Here is a 27,988-nt window from a genome sequence, read left to right on the forward strand (position 1 = left end):
TGGTTCACTCCAGACCTGACTGCCCTCGACCAGCACAAAAACATCCTGTGGCGGACTGCAATAGCATCGAACAGTCCCCGCGATATGCAACTGTTCAGGGAAGTCAGGAACCAATACACGCCGTCAGTCAGGAAAGCTAAGGCCAGCTTCTTCAGGCAGAAGTTTGCATCCTGTAGCTCCAACTCCAAAAAAGTTCTGGGACACTGTGAAGTCCATGGAGAACAAGAGCACCTCCTCCCAGCTGCCCACTGCACTGAGGCTAGGGAACACGGTCACCACCGACAAATCCATGATTATCGAAAACTTCAACAAGCATTTCTCAACGGCTGGCCATGCCTGGCTACTCCTACCTCGGCCAACAGCCCCCCCCCCCCCCCCGTAGCTCCTCGCCCAAGCCTCTCCAGGTTCTCCTTTACCCAAATCCAGATAGCAGATGTTCTGAAAGAGCTGCAAAACCTGGACCCGTATAAATCAGCTGGGCTTGACAATCTGGACGCTCTATTTCTGAAACTATCCGCCGCCATTGTCGCAACCCCTATTACCAGCCTGTTCAACCTCTCTTTCATATCGTCTGAGATCCCCAAGGACTGGAAAGCTGCCGCAGTCATCCCCCTCTTCAAAGGGAGTGACACCCTGGACCCAAACTGTTACAGACCTATATCCATCCTGCCCTGCCTATCTAAGGTCTTCGAAAGCCAAGTCAACAAACAGGTGACTGACCATTTCGAATCTCACCGTACCTTCTCTGCTATGCAATCTGGTTTCAGAGCTGGTCATGGGTGCACCTCAGCCACGCTCAAGGTCCTAAACAATATCTTAACCGCCATCGATAAGAAACATTACTGTGCAGCCGTATTCATTGATCTGGCCAAGGCTTTCGACTCTGTCAACCACCACATCCTCATCGGCAGACTCGACAGCCTTGGTTTCTCAAATGATTGCCTCGCCTGGTTCACCAACTACTTCTCTGATAGAGTTCAGTGTGTCAAATCGGAGGGTCTGCTGTCCGGACCTCTGGCAGTCTCTATGGGGGTGCCACAGGGTTCAATTCTTGGACCGACTCTCTTCTCTGTATACATCAATGAGGTCGCTCTTGCTGCTGGTGAGTCCCTGATCCACCTCTACGCAGCCGACACCATTCTGTATATTTCCGGCCCTTCTTTGGACACTGTTAACAACCCTCCAGGCAAGCTTCAATGCCATACAACTCTCATTCCGTGGCCTCCAATTGCTCTTAAATACAAGTAAAACTAAATGCATGCTCTTCAACCGATCGCTACCTGCACCTACCCGCCTGTCCAACATCACTACTCTGGACGGCTCTGACTTAGAATACGTGGACAACTACAAATACTTAGGTGTCTGGTTAGACTGTAAACTCTCCTTCCAGTCCCATATCAAACATCTCCAATCCAAAGTTAAATCTAGAATTGGCTTCCTATTTCGCAACAAAGCATCCTTCACTCATGCTGCCAAACATACCCTTGTAAAACTGACCATCCTACCAATCCTCGACTTTGGCGATGTCATTTACAAAATAGCCTCCAATACCCTACTCAACAAATTGGATGCAGTCTATCACAGTGCAATCCATTTTGTCACCAAAGCCCCATATACTACCCATTGCGACCTGTACGCTCTCGTTGGCTGGCCCTCGCTTCATACTCGTCGCCAAACCCACTGGCTCCATGTCATCTACAAGACCCTGCTAGGTAAAGTCCCCCCTTATCTCAGCTCGCTGGTCACCATAGCATCTCCCACCTGTAGCACACACTCCAGCAGGTATATCTCTCTAGTCACCCCCAAAACCAATTCTTTCTTTGGCCGCCTCTCCTTCCAGTTCTCTGCTGCCAATGACTGGAACGAACTACAAAAATCTCTGAAACTGGAAACACTTATCTCCCTCACTAGCTTTAAGCACCAACTGTCAGAGCATCTTACAGATTACTGCACCTGTACGTAGCCCACCTATAATTTAGCCCAAACAACTACCTCTTTCCCAACTATTTAATTTATTTATTTATTTTGCTCCTCCATTATTTTTATTTCTACTTTGCACATTCTTCCATTGCAAAACTACCATTCCAGTGTTTTACTTGCTATATTGTATTTACTTTGCCACCATGGCCTTTTTTGCCTTTACCTCCCTTCTCACCTAATTTGCTCACATTGTATATAGACTTGTTTATACTGTATTATTGAATGTATGTATGTTTTACTCCATGTGTAACTCTGTGTCGTTGTATCTGTCGAACTGCTTTGCTTTATCTTGGCCAGGTTGCAATTGTAAATGAGAACTTGTTCTCAACTTGCCTACCTGGTTAAATAAAGGTGAAATAAAACATAAATAAAAAATGTGTTTCCTTTCAAGTGGTACCAAAAATATGCATATTCTTGCTTCAGGACCTGAGCTACAGGCAGTGAGATTTGGGTATGACATTTTAGGGGAACATTTTTTTTTAAAGGGGCTAAACCTTAAGAGGTTAATTAACACCATCCATATTGGATTAATATTTGCCATATATTTTTCAACAGTGCTGTGATGCTTCACAACTATTCTGAACCTTTCTATTCTCATAGTTTCTACAGATTGTTAATTAAAGAAGTTTTTGCATACATATTTTTGATCGATTGACTGACTTTTCAAAAACCTAGTATTGCTATCTGCAGAGTTAGTTCCAGGTAAATGTTGCAATTCTTCAGCCATTCATGGACCTGTGACCAAAAACGAGCTTCATATGGACAGTACCAAAAAAGGTATCTAATGACTACCTCTTCACAGCAAAATCTGCAGAGATGGGAAGGTTGTATCCCCCATATAAATAATATTCTATTGGTTGCAAGAATTTTGTATAATTTAAATCCGGCTTTGTTTTGAATGTCAATTCATAAATCATGTGCCATGGAATCGGTACATGGAAAATCTCTTCCCAAACTTGTTTACATTTTTTATTTATCATTATTTTCTTTGACCAATTTTGGTCTTTTAATGCAGGGCCGACAGACAAGTTCCTTACTTGTTCCCCCTTCCACTTGCCTTTTACTATTTTTTACGGCAATGCTGCAATTAGTTGGTTGTAATTTTGGGTAGAGCAGACATTTCCATATATTTGTGTTAGCTGCATGTGTGACATTTTATTTTACCTTTTATTTAACTAGGCAAGTCAGTTAAGAACAAATTCTTATTTACAATGAAGGCATAGGAACAGTGGGTTAACTACCTTATTCAAGGGCTGCCTTGTTCAGCTTGGGGATTCGATCTTGCAACCTTTCGGTTACTAGTCCAACGATCTAACCACTAGGCTACCTGCCACACCTACATGACTCCACCAGTCCTATTTATGATATATTTTACAAATATAACTTTTTTAAACGTTATCAAAAGATATATATTTTTTAATCAATTAGTACAGTGGGGAGAATAAGTATTTGATACACTGCCGATTTTGCAGGTTTTCCTACTTACAATGCATGTAGAGGTCTAATTTTTATCATAGGTACACTTCAACTGTGAGAGACGGAATCTAAAACAAAAATCCAGAAAATCACATTGTATGATTTTTAAGTAATTACTTTGCATTTTATTGCATGACATAAGTATTTGATACATCAGAAAAGCAGAACTTAATATTTGGTACAGAGACCTGTGTTTGCAATTACAGAGATCATACGTTTCCTGTAGTTCTTGACCAGGTTTGCACACACTGCAGCAGGGATTTTGGCCCACTCCTCCATACATACCATTTCCAGATCCTTCAGGTTTCGGGGCTGTCGTTGGACAATACGGACTTTCAGCTCCCTCAAAAAATGTTCTATTTGGTTCAGGTCTGGAGACTGGTTAGGCCGCCACAGGACCTTGAGATGCTTCTTACGGATAAGATTTTCTGGATTTTTGTTTTAGATTCAGTCTCTCACAGTTGAAGTGATAATGGTAAAAAATTACAGACCTCTTCATGCTTTGTAAGTAGGAAAACCTTCTAAATCGGCAGTGTATCCAATACTTGTTCTCCCCACTGTATATTTGAGTTTAACCACTATTTGTTGTATTATTTGCTCTGTCTTTTCAGGTCGATTAAACTGAAATTGCAACCAACTTTCTATGGCTTGTTTAAAAATATATATATTTTGGGGAGATTTTGTTTTCAAATTACCGAAAGTGAGAGGTTGTAATCTTAATAAAAGGACAAAGGCCATTCTTGAACATGGGGTGAGACATTCTTACTAATTTGCTAGAGAACAAGTTCGGATTTAAGTATTAACTTTTGTATGACTGGTGCCTTTAGTGAGAGGTCCAATGCTTTTAAATGTATTCATTTCTGCCCTCTGTCATATTCATTATATAAATAGGCCCTTTTAATTGTGTCTGGTTTGACGTTCCAAATCCAAAACATTTTTTGCTTATATAATTTTAAAAAACAGGTCGCTATAAGCAAATAGGTATACTGCCATATGACTGAAGAGTTAATCAGGGTGATTTTTCCACAAATAGACATGTTGCTACCATGGAAAGGAAAAAACACCTTATATACTTTTACTACCTTTCTATAAAAATGTATTGGAGTGAGATCATTTCTTTCTTTCGGGATTTGTATACCGAGTATGTCCACATCCCCGTCAGACCATTTTATTGGTAAACTACACGGTAATGTAAAAGTTTTTTTGTTTTTGTGATCCAATACGTAATATAGTACACTTCTCATAATTTGGTTTTAATCTAGAGAGTTTAGAAAAAGTATCTAGATTCTTAATAATGCTGTGGGGGGATCCTAATTGTGGATTTAAAACCAAACAATTATCAGCGTACAATGACACCATTGTTTTTAAGCTCTGAATTTAAAATCCCTGGATTTCAAATCCCTTAATATTATTGTTTGATCTGATTTTAATAGCTAAAATTTCTATGGCAATAATAAATAGATATGCCAATAGTGGACAACCTTGTTTTACTCCTCTTGACAGTTTACAACTCTCTGAGTAGTAGCCATTATTGACTATTTTACACTATTTTACGCTGAGTATTTAACCCATTTTGTAAGAGATTCTCCAAAATTGAATTATTCCAGGCTTTCATATATAAACTCCAGTCATACTTTATCAAAGGCCTTTTTGAAAGTCAGCTACGAATACCAGGCCTGGTTTCCCAGATATTTCATAGTGTTCTATTGTTTCCAGTACATATTATCTCCAATATATCGTCCATGTAAAAAAAAACTGTCTGATTTAGGATGAATAATATCCGACAATACCTTTTTAAAAATTCTATGCGCTAAGCATTTTGCTATAATTTTTTGCATCACAACAGTGAAGTGTAAGAGGCCTCCATTTTTTTTTTTTTTTTTAGATGGACTGGGTCTTTATTTACCACTTGGAATCTGTTTCACTAATAATGAAATCAGACTTTGTTGAGTGTCTGATAATCTACCATTTACGTAGGAGTGGTTTAAACATGCTAATAACGGTCCTCTGAGTATATAAAAAAAAGGGCCATCCAGCCCTAACGTCCTGGACGTTTAAAAAAATATATATATTTCACCTTTATTTAACCAGGTAGACAAGTTCTCATTTACAACTGCGACCTGGCCAAGATCAAGCAAAGCAGTGTGACCCCAACAACACAGAGTTGCACATGGGATAAACAAACGTACAGTCAATAACACAATAGATACATCTATATACAGTGTGTGCAAATGTAGTAAGACTTAAAGGCTTTAATAAAAAATCATCAAGAAGTTCCTCTGTAATTTGTCCTTCACATGAGTCTTTCTGTACAGCTGTTCATTTGACATTATTGATAGGAGGGAAAAACATACAATTAGCTTGGGTTAGTGGAGACTGAAATGAAAACTAATGCTAAAGTACTTTACTTCCTCTTTCAAAATATGGACTTTTTTTTTTTTTTTTACCCCTTTTCCTCCCTATTTCATGGTATACAATTGGTAGTTACAATCTTGTCTCATAGCTGCAACTCCCGTATGGATTCGGGAGAGGCGAAGGTCGAGAGCCATGCGTCCCCCAAAACACAACCCAACCAAGTCGCACTGCTTCTTGACAGAATGCCCAGGAAACACTGTGCACAGGGCGACCGTGTCAGCGTGCACTGCGCCCGGCCCGCCACAGGAGTCGCTAGAGTGAGATGGGACAAGGACATCCTTGCCGGCCAAAACCTCCCCCTAACCTAGACAATGCTGGGCCAATTGTGCATCACCCCATGGGTCTCCCAGTTGCGGCCTTCTGTGACAGAGCCTGGACTCGTACCCAGAATCTCTAGTGGCACAGCTAACACTGCAATGCAGTGCTTTAGACCACTGTGTCACTCGGGAGGCCTAATATGGACTCTCTTGACCATCACTCTATAAAGAAAAGATTTTGAACACAATTTTAAGTGTGAACAATCAATCAATTTGACTATTTACATCCTCTTCACGTTGTCTCATTTGACAGAAACCATTTGTTTTGCCATAACAGTGACAGCTTTACCTTATTTAATTGTCATCTGCAGTGGACAGATATGCCCCCATTAACCCCTGCTGTCTGTAGCAGCCATACTGCGTCCCGAATAACTTGAAGGGTAATTCTCCCCTGAAAACCCATCTCTGTCCTGCCCAAGGAGACTCTTGCCCAAGCTGAGACTTTCTCAGCTTCACTGTAGTTATGAGCCAATGAGGTCCTGCCTCATTTGCGAAATCATGTTGCCGTGGCAGCTGGAGGGAGCAGTGTGTAGCACACAGATAAATGTCTCTGCGGGTAATTCATGCCAGGGTCTTATTTTTGTCTCTGCTGGACCACGTTTAGACACTGACAGAGAGTTAGACTACATTCTATTAGTGTCCGTTATGTTCCCTTGTCTCCTTTCCTTAATTTCCTTCTGTCCTAGCTTGATATGGGTCATGGGCCAGCAACACAGTATGTGAATGATTTATAGTTGCAGTTCCAACACATAACATGTTCTCTAGCCCTGCTGTAGTCAGAAGGTGAATGCGATGTCATCTACTAATTGTACAAATCAGCGGCTATGATGCAAAGGAGACAGGGAAACTTATTGACCTAGCTGTTCTATGTGACAGGAGAGGGAGAGAGGTGCGCTCATTCCAATGAGATTTTACTGAGCTTGATGATGATAATGGATTGGTCGGAATAGTGTTCCATCTAACTAGCTTTTCTTTTTTTTGTCCTTTCCTACCCATGTGTTGAAATAAAGGTTAATCTAGTTAAATACTAAATAATGATTTTGGTTCTGTAATTTTTCTCCTCTCAGAGCATGAGTACCTTTCCCGTCCAGATGGACGTGTTTCCTGCCACCACTCCCTCTACCTCATTTCCTGTGCCCTTCGACCTGCCACCCAAACGCTACTCGAGTAAAGGTACTTGTACTTCCTTGTTCCTCCACTACACACTGATGTGTGTGACTTTGTGTGTGTATGTGTGTGACTTTGTGTGTCTGTCACTGTGTGTGTGTGACTGTTAGGCTTGGTTGATCTACAGTATATCAAGGTATTTGTAATACCCACGGTATGATTTTCAATACCGCAGCAAACCTTTTGAGATAGTTGTAAAACTTTATGAGCTGTGGTGTCTGTCCTTGCAATTTGTTTACGTTCACATACTCTTGTTAGCATTTAGCTAGCGAATGCTATGGGAATTTGCTAGTTCTTTGTTAGCATATATATATCTATATATTTTTTTTTTATGGAAATAAATGGTGCCCCTTGTGTGCACTGCCGGTGATACTGTATACCCCATTATGGTACAGAGACTGTATGACCATATGGATACCGCTCAACCCTAATGTGCGTGACTGTGTGTCAATATCTGTGTGTGGGCCAATCTCAATGTATTTTTCTCTACGAGGACTTTTTATCAGTGAAAGTGGAGGTGTGCGAATCCTCTACTCTGATTCATTTGATAATAATTTCCTTGGGCTAGATCAGATCTGCTGCCTCAAACTGTCCTGAGCCAAATGTTGATTGGCTAACATTTACAGTGGGAGCAGCACATGAAAGGCTAAGATCAGAGAAGCATGTAGAAGGTAAGTGTTGAGACTTCTGCCAATATTTTTTTATTATGTAAGCTTTATTTAACTAGGCAAGTCAGTTAAGAACAAATTCTTATTTACAATGACGGCCTACCTAAAGGCAAAAGGCCTCCTGCGGGGATGGGGGCTGGGATTAAAAATAAATAAAATATAGAACAAAACACACATCACGACGAGAGACCTAAGATGACAACATAGCATGGTAGCAACACATGACAAGGCAGCATGGTAGCAACACAACATGACAACAACATTGTAGCAACACAACATGGCAGCAGCACAACGTGGTAGCAGCACAAAACAGGGTACAAACATTGTTGGGCACAGACAACAGCACAAAGGGAAAGAAGGTAGAGACAACAATACATCACGCAAAGCAGCCACAACTGTCAGTAAGAGTGTCCATGATTAAGTCTTTGAATTAAGAGATTGAATGATGTCGCTGGAATAATATGTTGAGAGAGAGTCTCCTTCGTAACACTCAGCCAGAAATCCAATGTGGTTTAGTCGGCAGTGAAGGAGTACTGATAATAAGTCCAATATCAAAAATACTGAAAATTCTGTAGTTAATTTTTTTTTACTATTGACAGATACGATTCAATTTTTATTTTAATAACAGTGGACAACCCCGACTCTCCAACAATATGGAAACTATAACAAACTTAAATCTACACACAATAAAGTTAATCAGTGATTTCAGTGAATTCATTCAGATTTCCCTTTGTGGGGCAGAATTGATTGATTATGGTATAATACCGAGAATCGTCTGTTCTTTCGACATATCGGTTGGTTACATAAAAAAAAAAAAAACATTTTTCCATATACAGTGAATTCGGAAAGTATTCAGAACCCTAGATTTTTTTCCCCCACATTTTGTTAGGTTACAGCCTTATTCTAAAAGGGATGAAATCTTTTTTCCCTCATCAAACTACACACATAGTGACAAAGCAAATACCGTTTTTATAATTTTTCGCAAATATATATATAAAAAAAAATATACAAATACAAACTGATCACATTTACATAAGTATACAGACCCTTTACTCAGTACTTTGTTGAAGCATGATTACAGCCTTGAGTCTTCTTGGGTATGACTCTACAAGCTTGGCAAACCTGTATTTGAGGAGTTTCTCCGCAGATCCTCTCAAGCTCTGTCAGGTTGGATTGAGAGTGTCGCTGCACAGCTATTTTCAGGTCTCTCCAGATATGTTTAATCGAATTCAAGTACGAGCTCTGGCTGAGCCACTCAAGGACATTCAGAGACTTGTTCCGAAGCCACTCCTGTGTTGTCTTGGCTGTGTGCTTAGGGCCGTTGTCCTGTTGGATGGTGAACCTTGGCCCAGTCTTAGGTCCTGGGTGCTCTGGAACAGGTTTTCATCAAGGGTCTCTCTGTACTTTGCTCCGTTCATCTTTGCCTTGATCCGGACCAGTCTCCCAGTCCCCACCGCTGAACAACATCCCTATTGCATGATGCTGCCACCACCATGCTTCACCGTAGGGAAGGTACACGGTTTCCTCCAGACGTGATGCTTGACATTCAGGCCAAAGGGTGCAATCTTGGTTTCATCACACCAGAGAATCTTGTTTCTCATGGTCTGAGAATCCTTTAGGTGCCTTTGGCAAACTCCAAGCGGGCTGTCATGTGCCTTTTACTGAGGAGTGGCTTCCATCTTGCCACTCTACCATAAATGCCTGATTGGTGGAATGGTGCGGAGATGGTTGTCATTCTGGAAAGTTCTCCCATCTCTAGAGAGGAACTCCGGAGCTCTATCAGAGTGACCATCGGGTTCTTGGTCACCTCCCTGACCAAGGCCCTTCTCCCCCGATTGCTCAGTTTGGCCAGGTGGCCAGCTCTCAGAAGAGTCTTGGTGGTTCTAAACTTACTCCATTTAAGAATGATGGAGGTCACTGTGTTCCTGGGGACCTTCAATGCTGCAGAAATGTTTTGGTACCCTTCCCCAGATCTGTGCCTCGACACGATCTTGTCTCGGAGCTCGGAGAAATTCCTATGACCTCACGGCTTGGTCTTTGCTCTGACATGCTCTGTCAACTTGTGGGACCTTATATGGAGGTGTGCCTTTCCAAATCATGTCCAATCAATTGAATTTACCACAGGTGGACTCCAGTGAAGTTGTGGAAACATCTCAAGGAGAATTTGAATGGAAACAGGATGCACCTGGGCGAGTCTCATAGCAAAGGGTCTGAAAAGTTATGTAAATAAAATGTTTGTTTTATACATTTGCAAAGAATTCTAAAAACCTGTTTTCACTTTCATTACGGGGTATCTCCTCCTCATGGACTGTACCAGATTTGCCAGTTCTTGCTGTGAGATGTTACCCCACACTTCCACCAAGGCACCTGCATGTTCCCGGACATTTCTGGGGGGAATGGCCCTTGCCCTCACCCTCCGATCCAACAGGTCCCAGACGTGCTCAATGGGATTGAGATCCGGGCTCTACGCTGGCCATGGCAGAACCCTGACATTCCTGTCTTACAGTAAATCACGCACAGAACGAGCAGTATGGCTGGTGGAATTGTCATGCTGGAGGGTCATGTCAGGATGAGCCTGCAGGAAGGGTACCACATGAGAGAGGAGGAAGTCTTCCCTGTAACGCACAGTGTTGAGATTGCCTGCATTGACAACAAGCTTAGTCCGATGATGCTGTGACACACCGCCCCAGACCATGACGGACCCTCCACCCCGCTCCAGAGTACATGCCTCGGTGTAACGCTCAATCTTTCAACGATAAACGTGAATCCGACCATCACCCCTGGTGAAACAAAACTGCGACTCGTCAGAGAAGAACACTTTTTGCCAGTCCTGTCTGGTCCAGCGACGGTGAATTTATGCCCACATGTGACCTTGTTGCCGGTGATGTCTGGTGAGGACCTGCCTTACAACAGGCCTACAAGCCTATTGCGGAGAGTCTGAGCACTGATGGAGGGATTGTGCGTTCCTGGTGTAACTTGGACAGTTGTAGTTGCCATCCTGTACCTGTCCCGCAGGTGTGATGTTTGGATGTACCAATCCTGTGCAGGTGTTGTTACACGTGATCTGCCACTGCGAGGATGATCAGCTGTCCGGCCTGTCTCCCTGTAGCGCTGTCTTAGGCGTCTCACAGTACGGACTTTGCAATTTATTGCCCTGGCCACATCTGCAGTCCTCATGCCTCCTCGCAGCATGCCTTAGGCACATTCACGCAGATGAGCAGGGACCCTGGACCCATCTCTCTTTTGATGTTTTTCAGAGAGGCCTCTTTAGTGTCCTAACTGTGACCTTAATTGCCTACCGTCTGTAAGCTGTTAGTGTCTTGATGACCGTTCTGCAGGTGCATGTTCATTAATTGTTTATGGTTCATTGAACAAGCATTTGGAAACAGTGTTTAAACCCTTTACAATGAAGATCTGTGAAGTTATTATGTTTATATGAGTTTATATGTATTTACAGTACTTATCGGACTTACTAAAGAAGTCAGACATTGTGTATACCTACTTACTGCTTTAAATAAGTTAGACTTTCCTGTATATCATCCTAGCAGGCAGGCAGACATGTAGATAGAGATACACAGACACGTGGGTGTATGTGATCATCTCGCTCTTTACACTACAACTTGTCGTTTCCCCTCTGTTGCTGAACCCTGGTCTACGTGTTCTCAGACTTGAAGACCACCGCCTTCGGGCAGCTGCAGGGAGCATCAATGTCTTCCAAGGGAGGACTCTCAACCGACAGGAACATGAGCCTCTGCAGTTGTGCGGTAGACACAATTTTGATCCTTTTCATCCTTGAGAAACCACATTCACACACTTGGCCACGAAGCGGACATGCACATGCTAATTTCCGAGCGTTGCTGTGTCTGTTGCCCCATCAATCATTATTGAGAAATATCTAGCTTGAGTAATCTTTTCCATGAGCTTCTCCCTCTCCGTATCATAGATTTCCACAATAAAGCTGATCCTTGGGGGGGGGGATAAAACTAAATTAGTTATTTTTGGTGTTTTGGAAGTCAGGTGATGGATAGAAACAACAACAAAAAACACCTAAACCAGTGCATCTTTGCTTGCTCTTGATTATGGCTGCAGATAAAGGAATGTTTTGTAAAATCATACTCTGTACAAGCCTCGTCAGAGTTGTAGCATTCAGGAAGCTTCCCTCCAGTCCTGTGGATGAAGCCATGAAGATTTGTGAACGGGTGCTCGTCTTTGGTCAAATTGACCAACATTGTCTCCTCCATCGGCTGGACCCCTCGGAGGACAGGTGGTAGTGGGGTATCCCTCCATCTCGCCAACGCTGCAGCCTTTGTTGATTGGTGGCGCTTGGGGGTGGCGTGAGATGAGTGTTGTACCTGAAAGCACTTGTTCCTTTGTACGAGGAGGAGGTCCTGAAATGGAAATAAGATGGAATGTATTAGTATAACCCGATTGTCCTCAAATGTTTTCTGCAACACCCCAAATTTACAATGGAAAATGCAGGGGACCCCACTTGGAAAAAGTGTTATTCCCTTAAAGCTGGCTGTGTGTTGTTCATATTCTATTCTATGTTCTGTAGGCTGTCCCAACACAAAATAATTTAAAAAAAGCTAATTCTCATAGTTTAGAAGTTCCTTAATTGACACTAAAAGGTTGCATTATATAACCACTTAATTTGTTTGATACAATTAGTTTGTCAGGGGAACCCATTGAAATTCCAGGCCCAAGTTTAGCAAATAGCTGCTAAAAAAATATGTAGGCCTACCTCTTTGTCACATTTGGTTATTCTAGTCTAGAGACGTAGTTTCGCAAGCCAATGCTAACTAACTTTAGCGCATTAATGCTTCTTAGCAATTGCGCTAACCCTAGTCTTCAATCTTCAAGCTGCATGCAGACATAAACATGTTATCCATGAGTTCATCTTACTGGGGAAGTAGATAAAGGGCTTAATTGACAAAATCCCAAACTATCCCTGTAGCTAGCATTAGCTGATCAATGTAACCTGTTGGTGGCTAATTGACTGGCAAGTAACATTAGCCTGCCTTCTATGCTAACTTTAGCTAGCTAGATAACTTATAGCTATCCAACTTGAACCTGTCAGTCGGTATCGGGTTGCCAAAATGAACATTCGCTAGAACAGTTAAAACTATATTGATTAAGTTTACATGTCTGCAATCCCGGGGAAATCCTGACATGTCATGCAGTACATGACATCTCCCTCTGTGTCATGTCAAAACCATGGGAACTCCTCTTTCCAAATCGGAATGAGTTTTCTTATCCTTCTCGCCTTGTATGCTGCCATTTTTAGCAGCTGGTCCAAGGTTTGGTAGTGGTGGTGGACGGATGGGGTGCTTTTCTGGTGCCTGGCCAGCTTTCGGTGCTTGTAGAAAATGTTTATTAGACCGCCATCTCCCAGAGATAACACTAACAAGAGAGTAGGATACACACATTTGACAACTGAGGTAAAAAATACAGTGGGCCACGGGACTAAAGAGACTTAAGACGAGTCAGTCCAACTCGCAGCTCAATTAATTTTGCCCAAACTCCGTACGCTACTTGCAGCCTACACACTGATAGACACAAGTGTCTCCCTGCAGAGATTGGGAGTTGACAGTGCACAACACATCGCATCCTTAGGAAACTTTGATCCAATTGATTAATTGTTAGAAATCAACATTTTTGTGAGATTTTCATTACTTGTCCATTCAGGTAAGCTCAGTCAATATTATCCTTTTTTTAGCCCTGTTTATGAATACACACCCTGAAGAGATTGAGGTATAGAGGAATCAGTCACTGGTAGGCAACTTGTAAAGCTATCCCTGACTAGCTATCACACTGTATCATTGATGCTACTAAGGAAAGGGTTTTTCCAAATAGCCCTAATTTCCAACTCAAATTTACAAACACACACCAATAAGAAACACTGTCACAGTGACTCACATGTTCACTCTCCACCTCTTCCCCATCTCTGAAAGCTCTGTGTCTTCTGCAGAAACATCACACACACCAGAAATAAATTTCTATTCCCTTTCTAACTTGGGGTTTTGCTGAGCTTTTGTTAGGCTAGAGCCTTTAATGCCAGTGGAACTGAAAACCTTGAACAACTAGTCAGTGACCATCAGTAGCAGATGAAGCATCCCATTATTGTTCTGAGTGGTTGGGTGAGGGAGGCAATGGTATTTAACTGTGACCAGGTGACTCGGCCCTAGCTAGTTTAAATTACAGCTCACATTACAGAAGCTAAGGAGATGGTGACTTAACAATAACACGCTGTCATTCCTGCCATGATGACTCTTGGTTAAGTAGTTATGAATTATTCAGTCAACCAAACTCTATTTTATATAGCCCTTTCTTTTTTCTTTTTTTTCTGAGGGTGGATCAGCTTAATATTGCAGAAAGAATATTTCTTCTAATGTAATTGTCTGCATCATTTCCAATCCCATATATTTTTTGGGTAAATATATATATACATACACATACCTATTTAGACATACATACTTTTTAAAAGAATATACCTTTATTATTATTCCCCGCAAACCCTTCCGCCGATCCCCCAATTGGAGTAAACTAATAAACACTTCTGCTTCTGCTTCTACCTTCAATCCATACATCTTATACACACTCTACAGACACAGTCTACTTTACAATAGTTCTCTCGTTTGTTCTTAGTCCTTCCTCTATTTCTGATGTCCATTCAGTTTGATGATTTCTATTTGTAACTATGCTCTTTCACAAAAGCTCTGAACCTATATACATTCTACAGATCCCTTATGCCCTACATTGTTTCTCTTGTTATTTAGTCCCACCCTTCAGCTCCACTCAACCCCTCCCATCTGTCTCTCAACATCATCCATTTCGGATTTCTACTTGCCATATATGTTTCAACTGTGCTGTGATGCTTCACAAAATAATTTAACCTTCCTATTCTCATAGCTTCTACAGATTGTAAATTTAAAATATATTTTTTTGTTAAAATAATTATTATATTATTGATTGATTGACTGTGGCTTTTCAAATCACCCAGTATTGCTATCTGTAGTGTTGTTTCTAAGCAAATGTTGCAATTCTTCAGCCATTCCTGGACCTATGACCAAAAATGAGCTACATATGGACAATACCAAAATAAATGATCTAATGACTCTGCCTCCTCACAGCAGAATCTGCAGAGCTGGGAAGATTGTATCCCCCATATATATAACATTCTATTAGTTGCAAGAATTTTGTATAGTAATTTACATTGAAAAATTAGAAGTTTTGAATCCGGTGTTGTTTTGCGAATCAATTCATAAACCATGTGCCATGGAATGGGTACATCGAAAATCTCTCCCCAAGTATTTTGCCATTTATATGGCACAGCTGTCAGTTTTTTGGTCCTTTAAATGAAATTGGTATATGTTCTTATTTATCACACTTTTCTTTAACCATTTATGTTCTTTAATACAGGGCCAACATACAAGTTCCTTACTTTTTTCCCCCTTCTACTATTTGTTCCGTCCTTTCAGGTGGATTAAACTGAAATTTAAACCAACTATCTATGGCTTGTTTAAAAAAGAAAGATATTTTGGAGATTATTTCCTTTTCAAACAACCGAAAGTGAGCAGGTGTAATCTGAATAAAGGGGAAAAGGCCCTTCCTGAATATAGGATGAGACATTCGTACCAATTGACTAGAGAACCAGTTTGGATTTAAGTATAACTTTTGTATGACTGATGCCTTTAGTGAGAGGTCTAATGCATTAATATTTAATCATTTCTGCCCACCGAATTCATATTCGTTATATAAATAGGCCCTTTTAATTTTATCTGGTTTGCCGTTCCAAATAAAATGGAATATTTTTTGTTCATATAATTTAAAACCAGATCACTAGGTGTAGGCAAAACCATAAGCAAATAGGTAAACTGTGATATAACTAAAGAGTTAATCAGGGTGGTTTTTCCACAAATAGACAGGTATTTTCCTTTCCATGATAGCAAGATCTTATCTATTTTTGCTAACTTTCTATAAAAATGTATTGGAGTGAGATCATTTCTTTCCTTTGGGATTTGTATACCGAGTATGTCTACATCTCAGTCAGACCATTTAATTGGTAAACTACATGGTAATGTAAAATGTGCATTTTTTAGTGATCCAATATGTAATATGGTACATTTATCATAATTTGGTTTTATTCCAGAGAGGATAGCAAAAGTATCTAGATCCTCTAAGAGGCCGTGGAGAGACTCCAATTGTGGTTTTAAAAGAAAACATGAATCATCAGCGTACAATGACACCTTAGATCTTAGGCCACGGATTTCTAATCCTTTAATATTATTGTTTGATCTAATCTTTGCAGCTAACATTTCGATGGCAATAATAAATAGATATGCCGATAGTGGACAACCTTGTTTTACTCCTCTAGATAGTTTAAAACTTTCTGAGATGTAGACATTATTTATTATTTCACACCTAGGGTTACTATACATAACCTTAACCCATTTTATAAGAGATTCCCCAAAATTGAAATATTCTAGGCAGGGTAGCCTAGTGGTTAGAGCATTGGACTAGTAACCGGAAGGTTGATAGTTCAAACCCCCCAGCTGACAAGGTACAAATCTGTCGTTCTGCCCCTGAACAGGCAGTTAACCCACTGTTCCCAGGCCGTCATTGAAAATAAGAATTTGTTCTTAACTGACTTGCCTGGTTAAATAAAGGTAAAATTAAATTATATATAAACTCCAGTCGTACTTTATCAAAATACTTTTCAAAATCAGCTATGAAAACCAGGCTTGGTGTCCCCGATATTTCATAGTGTTCTATTGTTTCCAGTACTTGTCTTATATTATCTTCAATGTATCGTCCAAGTAAAAAAAAAACTGTATAGCAATTTTTAGAAAGTGCTTTTATAGTAATTCCTTCAAGAGCAGGTTTTGGCACTTTTGCAAGAAAAAGCTCGCTAGAAGGAATAAACCTTGAGAGGAACAACTAGACTCCGAAGGCTGGAGACAGATGTTCAGGCTGGGGAAGATGAGGGAAAAAGTAGAGGGTCAGTGAGTTTGTGTCCATCACACGCTCAGGCACTGATTGGATATGTACACAGTCAACTCCCTCTCGTGTATGTCCTTGTGGTGCGCGTGTACCTTTTGCGTGCTCGCATGTCACACACTGTGATTGCGTCGGTCTAATTGCTGGGTGAGGAGGAGAGCATGGCTAATCATTACATGGCTACGTCACTTTGTCAATCGCCACCTCTCTGGCATTTAATCACTACTCATCACCACCATCGCTGTCGGCAACGGTTAACATGCAGCAATAGTTACCTAGGGTGTCATCAACTTCTGAACTGGAGCAGAAACCATGCCCGTCTCCCTGGAAATGGGTTGCTGTGATGCTAATGGTATGGTAGTGAAAATGCAGGTCTCATATACAAACGTAATATGTTATAATTTTGACATTAAGCTATTTTAATGTCTAAGGTTGGAATTTAAATTCAACCTGCACAGACTGTAAGTAATTTGAGGCAATCGCATGACAATCTTCTCGACGCGCGCACACACACACACTCCTAGTGCTCAAACATTGCAAATCAAAACCTCGGGCAAGAGAGGAGAGGACTGAAGATGAGAGAAGGAGAGTAGCGGGCAGAAGGAGAGGCGAGCTGGAACAGAGAAAAGAGGACATTGGGAGAGAGGTAGTACAAAATGGAGAGGAGAGAGAGAGCAGAGAAGGGAAAGATGAAGTCAGAACAGAAGAGCCTACAGCTTCAGGGGAGGAATGTACTGTATTCTCTCAAGGAGTTGTGCAGGTCTCTGAGACACAGCTCCTTTTAAAAGCACCTATGGCAAAGACAGAAAGCACTTCACAATATACAGTGCCTGCAGAAAGTATTCACTTTTTTTTGGCACTGGCCTACATACAATACCCCATATCACATTTAATTTAGACAAATTAATGAAAAGCTGAAATGTCTTGAGTTAATAATTCAACATCTTTGTTATGGTAAGCCTAAATAAATTCAGGAGTAAAAATGTGCTTTACACGGCACATACCAAGTCGCTCTGTGTGCAATAATAGTGTTTAACAGGATTTCTGAATGACTACCTCACCTCTGTACACCACATCTACAATTATCTAAGGTCCCTCAGTCGAGCAGTGAATTTCAAACACAGATTCAAACATAAAGATTTAAAAAAACATTTAAATTAAAAGATTGGTCACATAACATGTTGTGGCAGACGGCAGGGAGTGGTGTTTGAAGGGTGATACCTTGTAGCCCGCTGGCTCCACCCCTGAGACTTATATGGACTTCCTGCCCCAACGAGGCGAGCCGTTGGATCATTAAGCCAGGGAGTGCTTGGGGATAAAAGAGGAAGCGGCCTGCACAAAGGGGCAGAGAACGGAGAGTTGTATGTTATGAAGAGTGTGAGAAAAGAGAAACATCTGTGTGATTACACGTTGTGACCTGGACTGTCTGATTACCCCCACTGTGTTTGGCTGAGAACCCAAGTTTTAGGATTACCCCTGGAGAACAGAACGGACAAGGAGAACGTGCACCCTAATAAACTCCACATTTGCATTCTAGTTTTAGCTCCTTGTGCGCGTTTTGTTATTGAACTTGGTGACGTGGAAACCCCACACCCTTGAACCTGCTACATGTTTAGCAGATGTTATTGCGGGTATAGTGAAATGCTTATGTTTCTAGCTCCAACAGTGTAGTAATACCTAACAATTTCACAACAATACACACAAATCTCGGTAGTTAGGTTTTCCAATGCCTCGCAAAGAAGGGCACCTATTGGTAGACGTTGAATATCCCTTTGAGCATGGTGGAGTTATTAATTACACTTGGGATGGTGTCTTAATAAACCCAGTCACAACAAAGATACAGGCATCCTTCCTAACTCAGTTGCCAGAGAGGAAGGAAACCGCTCTGGAATTTCACCATGACGCCAATGGTGACTTTTTAAACAGTTACAGTATCATGGCTGTAATGGGAGGAAACAGGATGGATCAACAACATTGTAGTTACTCCACAATACTAACCTAATTGACAGAGCGAAAAGAAAGAAGCCTATTCAGAATAAAAATATTCCAAAACTGTTTGCAACAAGACACTGAAATAATGATGCATTACGGAGTACCACTCTCCATATTTTGAAGCATAGTTGTGGCTGCATCATGTTATGTTTATGCTTGTAATCGTTAAGGACTGGGTAGTTTTTCATAAAAAATAAACGGAATAGAGCTTGTCTATAAAAATTGTCTGTCCCCAGTTGCAACACTCACTAACAAGTTCCAAACTGCCACTGGAAGCAACTTCAGCACAATAACTGTTCGTCGGGAGCTTCATGAAAAGGGTTTCCATGGCCGAGCACCCGCACACAAGCCTAAGATCACCAAGCGCAATGCCAAGCATTGGCTGGAGTGGCGTAAAGATCGCCGCCATTGGACTCTGGAGCAGTGGCGTTCTCTGGAGTGATGAATCAAACGTTACCATCTGGCAGTCCGAATCTGGGTTTAGCTAATGCCAGGAGAACGCTACCTGCCCCATTGCATAGTGCCAACTGTGGTTGGTGGTGGAGGAATAATGATCTGGGGCTGTTTTTCATAGTTCGGGCTAGGCCCCTTAGTTCCAGTGAAGGCAAATCTTAACACTACAGCATACAATGACATTCTAGACATTTCTGTGCTTCCACCTTTGTGGCAACAGTTTGGGGAAGGCTTTTTCCTGTTTCAGCATGACAATGCCCCCGTGCACAAAGCGAGGTCCATACAGAAATGGTTTGTCGACCTCTTGTGGAAGAACTTGACTGGCCTGCACAGAGCCCTAACCTCAACCCCATCGAACACCTTTGGGATAAATTGGAACACTGACTATGAGCCAGGCCTAATCGCCCAACATCAGTGCCCAACCTCACTAATGCTCTTGTGGCTGAATGGAAGCAAGTTCCAGCAATGTTCCAACATCTAGTGGAAAGCCTTTCCAGAAGAGTGGAGGCTTTTATAGCAGCAAAGGGGCGACCACCTCCATATTAATGCGTATGAGATGTTCGACGAGCAGGTGTCCACATACCTTTTGGTCATTTAGTGTAGTTGCATAAAGTGACCCTTCTGTTCTGAGGTAGCTTCTGTAGATACAGTGCCCTCTGTAATTATTGGGACAGGACATTTTTCTTCTTCTTTTTGCTCTAAAACGAACAATGACTATGAGTTTACAGTGCAGGCTGTCAGCTTTAATTTGAGTGTGTATTTTCATCTGTACCGGGTGAACCATTTCAAAATTACACTTTTTGTACATAGTCCCCACATTTTAGGGGAGCAAAAGTATTGGGACAAATTCACTTAAGTGTATTAAAGTAGTAAAAATATAATTTTGTGCCCAATAGAAATGAATGGTAAATAATGTATTGTCATTTTGGAGTAATTTTTATTAAATTCTTAGTAAAAGAAGACTAGAATATCTTTTTACGCACTTCTACATGTGGATGCTACCATGATTACGGATAATCCTGAATGAATTGTCAATAATTCGTGAGAGAGTAATAGAAGCACAAATATCATACCCTCAATACATGCTAACCTCTCACCATTACAATAACAGGGAACGTTAGCATTTTATATCATACCACCAAGACATGCTAATCTCTCACCATTACAATAACAGGGAAGGTTAGCATTTTATATCATATCCCCAAGAGGTGCTACCCTCTCACCATTGCAATAACAGGGAAGGTTAGCATTTTATATCATATCCCCAAGAGATGCTACCCTCGCACCATTACAATAACAGGGAAGGTTAGCATTTTATATCATATCCCCAAGAGATGCTACCCTCTCACCATTACAATAACAGGGAAGGTTAGCATTTTGTATCATATCCCCAAGAGATGCTACCCTCTCACCATTACAATAACGGGGAAGGTTAGCATTTTATATCATATCCCCAAGAGATGCTACCCTCTCACCATTACAATAACAGGGAAAGTTAGCATTTTATATCATATCCCCAAGAGATGCTACCCTCGCACCATTACAATAACAGGGAAGGTTAGCATTTTATATCATATACCCAAGAGATGCTACCCTCTCACCATTACAATTTCAGGGAAGGTTCGCATTTTTGGGGAGGTATGATTTTTGTGCATCTATTACTTCCTCACTCATTATTCACAATTTATTCAGGATTGTCCTGGTAGAATCCAACATTCATGTAGAAGTGTTTAGAAACATTTACAATAAATAGTGACTCCAAAATGACGCACTACATTATTTACCATTCATTTCTATAGTCTGAAACAAACATCAAACGCATCCAACAAATTTGTAGAGTCACAAGCTTGATGTACTGTAGTCATTGCATGTTATGATTATGAGACCAAATACTCAATATTTTACTACTTTAATACACATTTAAGTGAATTTGTCCCAGTACTTTTGCCCTCCTAAAATGTGGGGACTATGTACAAAAAGTGCTGTAATTTTGAAATGGTTCACCTGATATGGGATGAAAATACCCTCATATTAAAGCTGAAAGTTTGCACTTTAACATCCAAAGTAATTGTTTTAATTAAGATACTTTTACTTTTGAAGTATAGTGCCAAAAGACGAAAATGCTTCACTGTCCCAATTACGAAGGGCTCTGTATGTTCTTGTGTACGGTGGTGTTGGTGGTGGGGATGAAAGGACAGATGTGGGGAGAGACTGATGAGAGGAGAGCGGTGGAGAAGACACAATTATGAGAGCGAGAGGAGAGAGTGTTTGTGAGGACAGGAATGAGAGGAGAGAGACTGGTGAGAAAAGAGGTGGATAAGAAGATGAGAGAGACTGAGGTGGAGAGAAGCGCATGTGAGGACAGCGATATTGTGTGAGCGCCAAGGATGAGAGGTGGGAGTGAGAGAGTGGAGTGCTGAGATGGAGACTGTGTCCGGGATGGTCAGCTGCGTCTGTCCAGAGCCGGCTCGCACACGTCTACAAGTGGTGTGTTCGTCTTTGTGTGTGAATGAGAAATTGGCTGTGAAATTGTACTGTCCTTGAGCCGTGCTAGTTCATTCGTCGACATGGTGTAAGCACGGTGCACCAGGCTTCTATACACACTCTTCGCTGAAGATCTCACACACACAGATTGAATCTTATCTAAACCATATAGTACACACTTAACAAGATACTCCTTTTAATTAAACATGTCAACATGTTGTCGAATCCTGAGGGCCTTTGAGTGTGTAGACCTTTACTCAATATCATCCATTTACATGTCACTATTGAAAGAACTTATTGTTCTCTGGAATAAAGGACGGCTCATTATCTGTACAGCGCACACTGCATGGCTGCTGCGTTTGGGAGAGAAAGCACTGCTGGGACTGTTCAGGGAACTGAACTTTCATTCACTTTAACCCAATTTTCCTCTGCTGGTAACCATGGTCACCACTGTTGTAATGCTGGCCCATAGTGACTTGGCCAGGACTGGTGATACCGTAGTGAAAAGTGTGTATGGGAGACAGTGTGAGAAGTGATCAATTAGTTTTTACATGAGCCTGGTTGTCAGTTTGTGGCTGCGTCCCAAATCTCACCTTATTCCCTATGTAATGCACTACTTTTGACTATGGGGCAATTCTGGTATCTCAGATTGTTCTATAAAAATAAAGTAACACACTTTAATTTTGCTCCCAAACATTAGAGCAAAATTAGTGTGCGACTTCCTTTCTTTTTTATAGTTAGTCAGCACCTCTACAAATAATGTTTGGGTGTGCGTCAGCTTCTGCCTTTTAATATCTCAGATTGTTCTGGCAATTCTCACATTAATACTTCATTGGGAGGAAGGATGTTGAACATGAACAATTGTTTTGAAATTGTAGCATTCAGCGGGCAACATTTTCACAAAATCAAGAAAAGCATTCAAATAAAATCATTTACCTTTGAAGAACTTGGATGTTTTCAATGAGGAGACTCTCAGTTTGATAGCAAATGTTCAGTTTTTCCAAAAATATTATTTGTGTAGGACAAATCGCTCTGTTTTGTTCATCACGTTTGGCTACAAAAAAAAACCTGTATACAGGAGTGTAATTATCTCCACAAGCTCATTAGCATAACGCAACGTTAACTATTCATGAAAATCGCAAATGAAATGAAATCAATATGCTAGCTCTCAAGCTTAGCTTTTGTTAACAACACTGTCATCTCAGATTTTAAAAATATGCTTTTCAACCATAGTAAAACAAGCATTTGTGTAACAGTATTGATAGCTAGCGTAGCATTTAGCGTAGCATTCAGCGGGCAACATTTTCACAAAAACAAGAAAAGCATTCAAATAAAATAATTTACCTTTGAAGAACTTCAGATGTTTTCAATGAGGAGACTCTCAGTTAGATAGCAAATGTTCAGTTTTTCCAAAAATATTCTTTGTGTAGGAGAAATCGCTCCGTTTTGTTCATCACGTTTGGCTACCAATTTTTTTTTACAATTCTGTCATCAAAACGCCAAACTTTTTTCCAAATTAACTCCATAATATCGACTGAAACATGGCAAACATGGTTTAGAATCAATCCTCAAGGTGTTTTTCACATATCTCTTCGTTGATATATCTTTCTTGGAAGTCTGCTTTCTCCTCTGAATCACATGGAAGAATGCTTGCAGCTGAAGATTGCGCACCAATTTCGAGGACACCGGGCAGACACCTGGTAAATGTAGTCTCTTATGGCCAATCTTCCAATGATATGCCTACAAATACGTCACAATGCTGCAGACACCGTGGGGAAACGGCAGAAAGTGTAGGCTCGTTCAGGGCGCATTCACAGCCATATAAGGACACAATGGAAAACAGCGCCTCAAAAATTTTGCTCACTTCCTGTTTGAAGTTTCATCTTGGTTTCGCCTGTAGCATCAGTTCTGTGGCACTCACAGATCATATCTTTGCAGTTTTGGAAACTTCAGTGTCAATTACATGCATAGTCGAGCATCTTTTCGTGACAAAATATCTTGTTTAAAACGGGAACGTTTTTTATCCAAAAATTAAAAGGGCGCCCCCTATCTCGAAGAAGTTAACAAAAGGCTAAGCTTGTGAGCCAATATATTTATTTCATTTAATTTGCGATTTTCAGGAATAGAAAAAGTTGCGTTATGCTAATGCTTTATAGTTGTTGTTTTTTTGTCGATTTCTCAGCCATTTCTCAAAATATGCGTTACAGCCAACGCTAGACAAGCATTTGTGTAAGTTTAGTATAGCATTATGCCATGCTAAACTTACACAAATGCTTGTCTAGCATTGGCTGTAATGCATATTTTGAAAATCTGAGATGACAGTGTTGTTAACAGAAGGCTAAGCTTGTGTTTGAATATATTTAATTCACTTAATTTGCGATTTTCATGAATAGGAAACGTTGCGTTATGGTAATGTGCTTGAGGCTATGATTACGCGCCCGGATACGGGATTGCTCGTCGCTAGAGGTTAAACTCGGACAAAGATAGTGATAACTAACTCTGATTTGCAAGTTTGGTAGCTAGCTACTCTTATGAGAACAGGCACTTGCTCTTGATAACTCCGGTACCTGTCAGCATTCTGGAACTGGAAGTCATGATCAAGGGCTAGGTTACAACTAGCTAGCTAGCATTCAGGGACTTTGTCTGCTATAGTGCTAAAACAACACGCCTGTTCTCATAAAAGTCTATTTTGTATCTTCTACTGTAGGGCAAAAATAAATGAAGGATGGTACTTGTCTAGCCTGAGTACCAATCTTTTTAACTAACATGCTACAAATATGTGTCTGCAAGCATTCAGTAACATGGTAAAGGCGTCCGCGTCACTGGCCTGAATCTAGTCTGTACTTAGTCACTGTATTAGTATAATTACCTCCAAACTAGAAACATTTTTTTTCTCGCTATATGTTTACTAAGTGATATTTTATTTCATTCACATATTATAAAACCTGGTGGACTTGTTGTTCAGAAGTGTCGTCGGGCGGCAGGTAGCTGAGCTTTGGGCCAGTAACCAAAAGGTTGCTGGATCGAATCCCCGAGCTGACGAGGTAAAAAGTCTGTTCTGCCCCTGAGCAAGGCAATAAGGCACTATTCCCTGGGCGCCGAAGATGTGGGGATGTCGATTATGGCAGCCCCCCTGCACCTCTTATTCAGAGAGGTTGGGTTAAATGCGGAAGACCCATTTCAGTTGAATGCATTGTAGTACAACTGACTAGGTATCCCCCTTTCCTCAATATCAGGACCAGAAGGCTGAGGCAGTACGTGGACAGGCACCCACTTCATGTTGGGCAGATTTGATCTGGTCATAGGTCAAAATACTATCACTTGTCTGTCCTGGAACTCGCCTATCAACCATTGGTAATGTAAGCAGTGCTGTCTGTATCAACTGTAACTTGTTTTTCTACAGATGGACAGGAGAGAGAGTTTATCATGGAGTCCCCTGACTAAAAGAGGTTGATACAGATCTCTGAACTGGGAGAGTCCTTGCGCCCGACATTAAAATTATACAAGATCTATTACTTTTCATTGTCTTTTGTTATTTTTTAATTGAACGGTGGGAGGAAGGACCCTGTGTATTCTTTAAACATGTCAGGGTCTTTTATGGAACACAGTCTTATATTGAACACAGTATGAAGGGATGACGGCTAACATGTGCCACCAGACAAAATGCTGATAGGTACAGTATCTGTATCGGCTGTGAATGACAATAGAAGATGAGAGACAAGTGTAATATTTGCCAGATTGCTATATTTGCAGAACACCGCTTTTTTAAAATTCTACATCTATCTGTTACACTTGAAATGTATCAAAACACTTTGTTTAGAATATCTACATAAGCAATTTCACTTATCTTCCTCTGTCGGCTAGTGAGTGCTTCAAAGCTTCCTCCTGGTGGAAGCCTGGTCAGTAGCTAAAGAGTGGTATGAGAAGGGTTCCATCTTTCTGTATCTCACATCTGCCTGTATTTATTGAACTCTGCCTGCTGGACCAATGGGTTGAGGTAAACTGTCATATTGTAGGTCCGGCCCTAATTTATGTGCTAACCAGGAGCTGCATGCAAATGGTCCAGGAACACAAGGAAAGCACACAGGACCATGCCCAAGGACTAGTTAACCCTTCCCCCTCTGAGGGGACAAAATACATCTCTGTTACAGTATCCAAAGGACTGACTATTGAATGTGTGACAGAATAATACTATACTATCCATGTTTTGTATTCATCTGAAACATGTTTACTGGGGATAACTGATGCTACCTACAGTGCATTCGGAAAGTATTCAGACCACTTACCTTTTCCACATGTTGTTACGTTACAGCCTTATTCTAAAATGAATTCAATAAAAAATTGATCTATACACAATTCCCAAAAATGACAAAGCAAAAACAGGTTTTTATGACATTTACATAGAAATACAACATATACATAAATATTCAGACCCTTTCCTATGAGACTCAAAATTGAGCTGAAAAATTGATTTGAAAAGGCCTGTCTATATAAGGTCCCACAGTTGACAGTGCATGTTAGAGCAAAAACCAAGCCATGATGTCGAAGGAGTTGTCCGTAGAGCTCTGAGACAGGATTGTGTTGAGGCACAGATCTGGGGAAGGGTACCAAAAAATGTCTCCAGAACACAGTGGACTCCATCATTCTTAAATGGAAGAAGTTTGGAACCACCAAGGCCCTTCCTAGAGCTGGCTGCCCGGCCAAACTGAACAATCGGGGGAGAAGTGCCTTGGTCAGGGAGGTGACCAAGAACCCAATGGTCATTCTGACAGAGCTCCAGAGTTCCTCTGTGGAGATGGGAGAACCTTCCAGAAGGGCAAACATCTTTGCAGCACTTCACAAATCAGGCCTTTGTGGTAGAGTGGCCAGGCGGAAGCCACTCCTCAGTAAAAGGCAAATGACAGCCCGCTTGGAGTTTGCCAAAGGCACCTAAGGACTCTCAGACCATGAGAAACAAGATTCTCTGGTCTGATGAAACCAAGACTGAACACTTTGGCCTGATTGCCAAGCTTCACGTCTGGAGGAAACCTTGCACCATCCCTACGGTGAAGCATGGTGGTGGCAAAATGCTGTGGTGATATTTTTCAGTGGCAGGGACTGGGAGACAGGATTGAGGGAAAGATGATCGGAGGAAAGTACAGATATCCTTGATGAAAACCTGCTTACGCAATGGACTAACAGCTTGGAAAATTCCAGAAAATATGTCATGGCTTTAGAAGCTTCTGTCTGACTAATTTACATAATTTGAGTCAATTGGAGGTGTACCTGTGGATGTATTTCAAGGCCTACCTTCAAACTCAGTGCCTCTTTGCTTGACATCATGGGAAAATCAAAAAGGATCAGCCAAGTCCTCAGAAAAAAAGTTGTAGACCTCCACAAGTCTGGTTCATCCTTGAAAGCAATTTCCAAACGACTGAAGGTACCGCGTTCATCTGTACAAACAATACTATGTACGTATATAAACACCATGGGACCACGCAGTCGTCATACCACTCAGGAAGGAGATGCGTTGTGTCTCCTAGAGATGAAGGTACTTTGGTGCGAAAAGTGCAAATCAATCCCAGAACAACAACTGACCTTGTGAAGAAACGGGTACAAAAGTATCAATATCCACAGTAAAACGAGTCCAATATCGACATAACATGAAAGGCCGCTGAGCAAGGAAGAAGCCACTGCTCCAAAACCACCATAGAAAAGGCAGACTACGGTTTGCAACTGCACATGGGTTCAAAGATCTTACTTTTTGGAGAAATATCCTCTTCTCTGATGAAACACAAATAGAACTGTTTGGCCATAATGACCATTGTTATGTTTGGAGGAAAATGGGGGAGGGGGCTTGCAAGCCAACGAACACCATCCCAACCGTGAAGCATGGGGGTGGCAGCATCATGTTGTGGGGGTGCTTTGCTGCAGGAGGGACTAGTGCATTTCACAAAATAGGTGGCTTCATGAGGAAGCACAATTATGTGGATATATTGAAGCAACATCTCAAGACATCAAATTGTATTGGTCACATACACATGGTTAGCAGATGGTAAT

At 41.2% G+C, this 27,988-nt stretch overlaps 1 protein-coding gene across 3 annotated transcripts in view; it reads left to right on the forward strand.

Moving 5' to 3' along the window:
• Positions 1–27,988, forward strand: part of tdp1 (tyrosyl-DNA phosphodiesterase 1) — a 67,533-nt gene that overhangs the window by 36,608 nt on the left and 2,937 nt on the right. The window contains exons 15-16 of one of the 3 annotated variants that reach the window (XR_006832890.1): positions 7,256–7,361; positions 7,929–8,026. Coding sequence is in view for 1 of the 3 variants with exons in the window: in XM_046309148.1 (XP_046165104.1) it covers positions 7,256–7,361 (106 nt within the window). In the remaining 2 variants the exon portion in view is untranslated. Of the gene's footprint in view, positions 1–7,255; positions 7,362–7,923; positions 8,027–27,988 lie in introns of all 3 variants that reach the window. The other 2 variants (XR_006832891.1, XM_046309148.1) reach the window with 2 other exon arrangements.

This window comes from Oncorhynchus gorbuscha, linkage group LG17 (assembly GCF_021184085.1).
Source record: "Oncorhynchus gorbuscha isolate QuinsamMale2020 ecotype Even-year linkage group LG17, OgorEven_v1.0, whole genome shotgun sequence".
Taxonomy (NCBI): domain Eukaryota; kingdom Metazoa; phylum Chordata; class Actinopteri; order Salmoniformes; family Salmonidae; genus Oncorhynchus; species Oncorhynchus gorbuscha.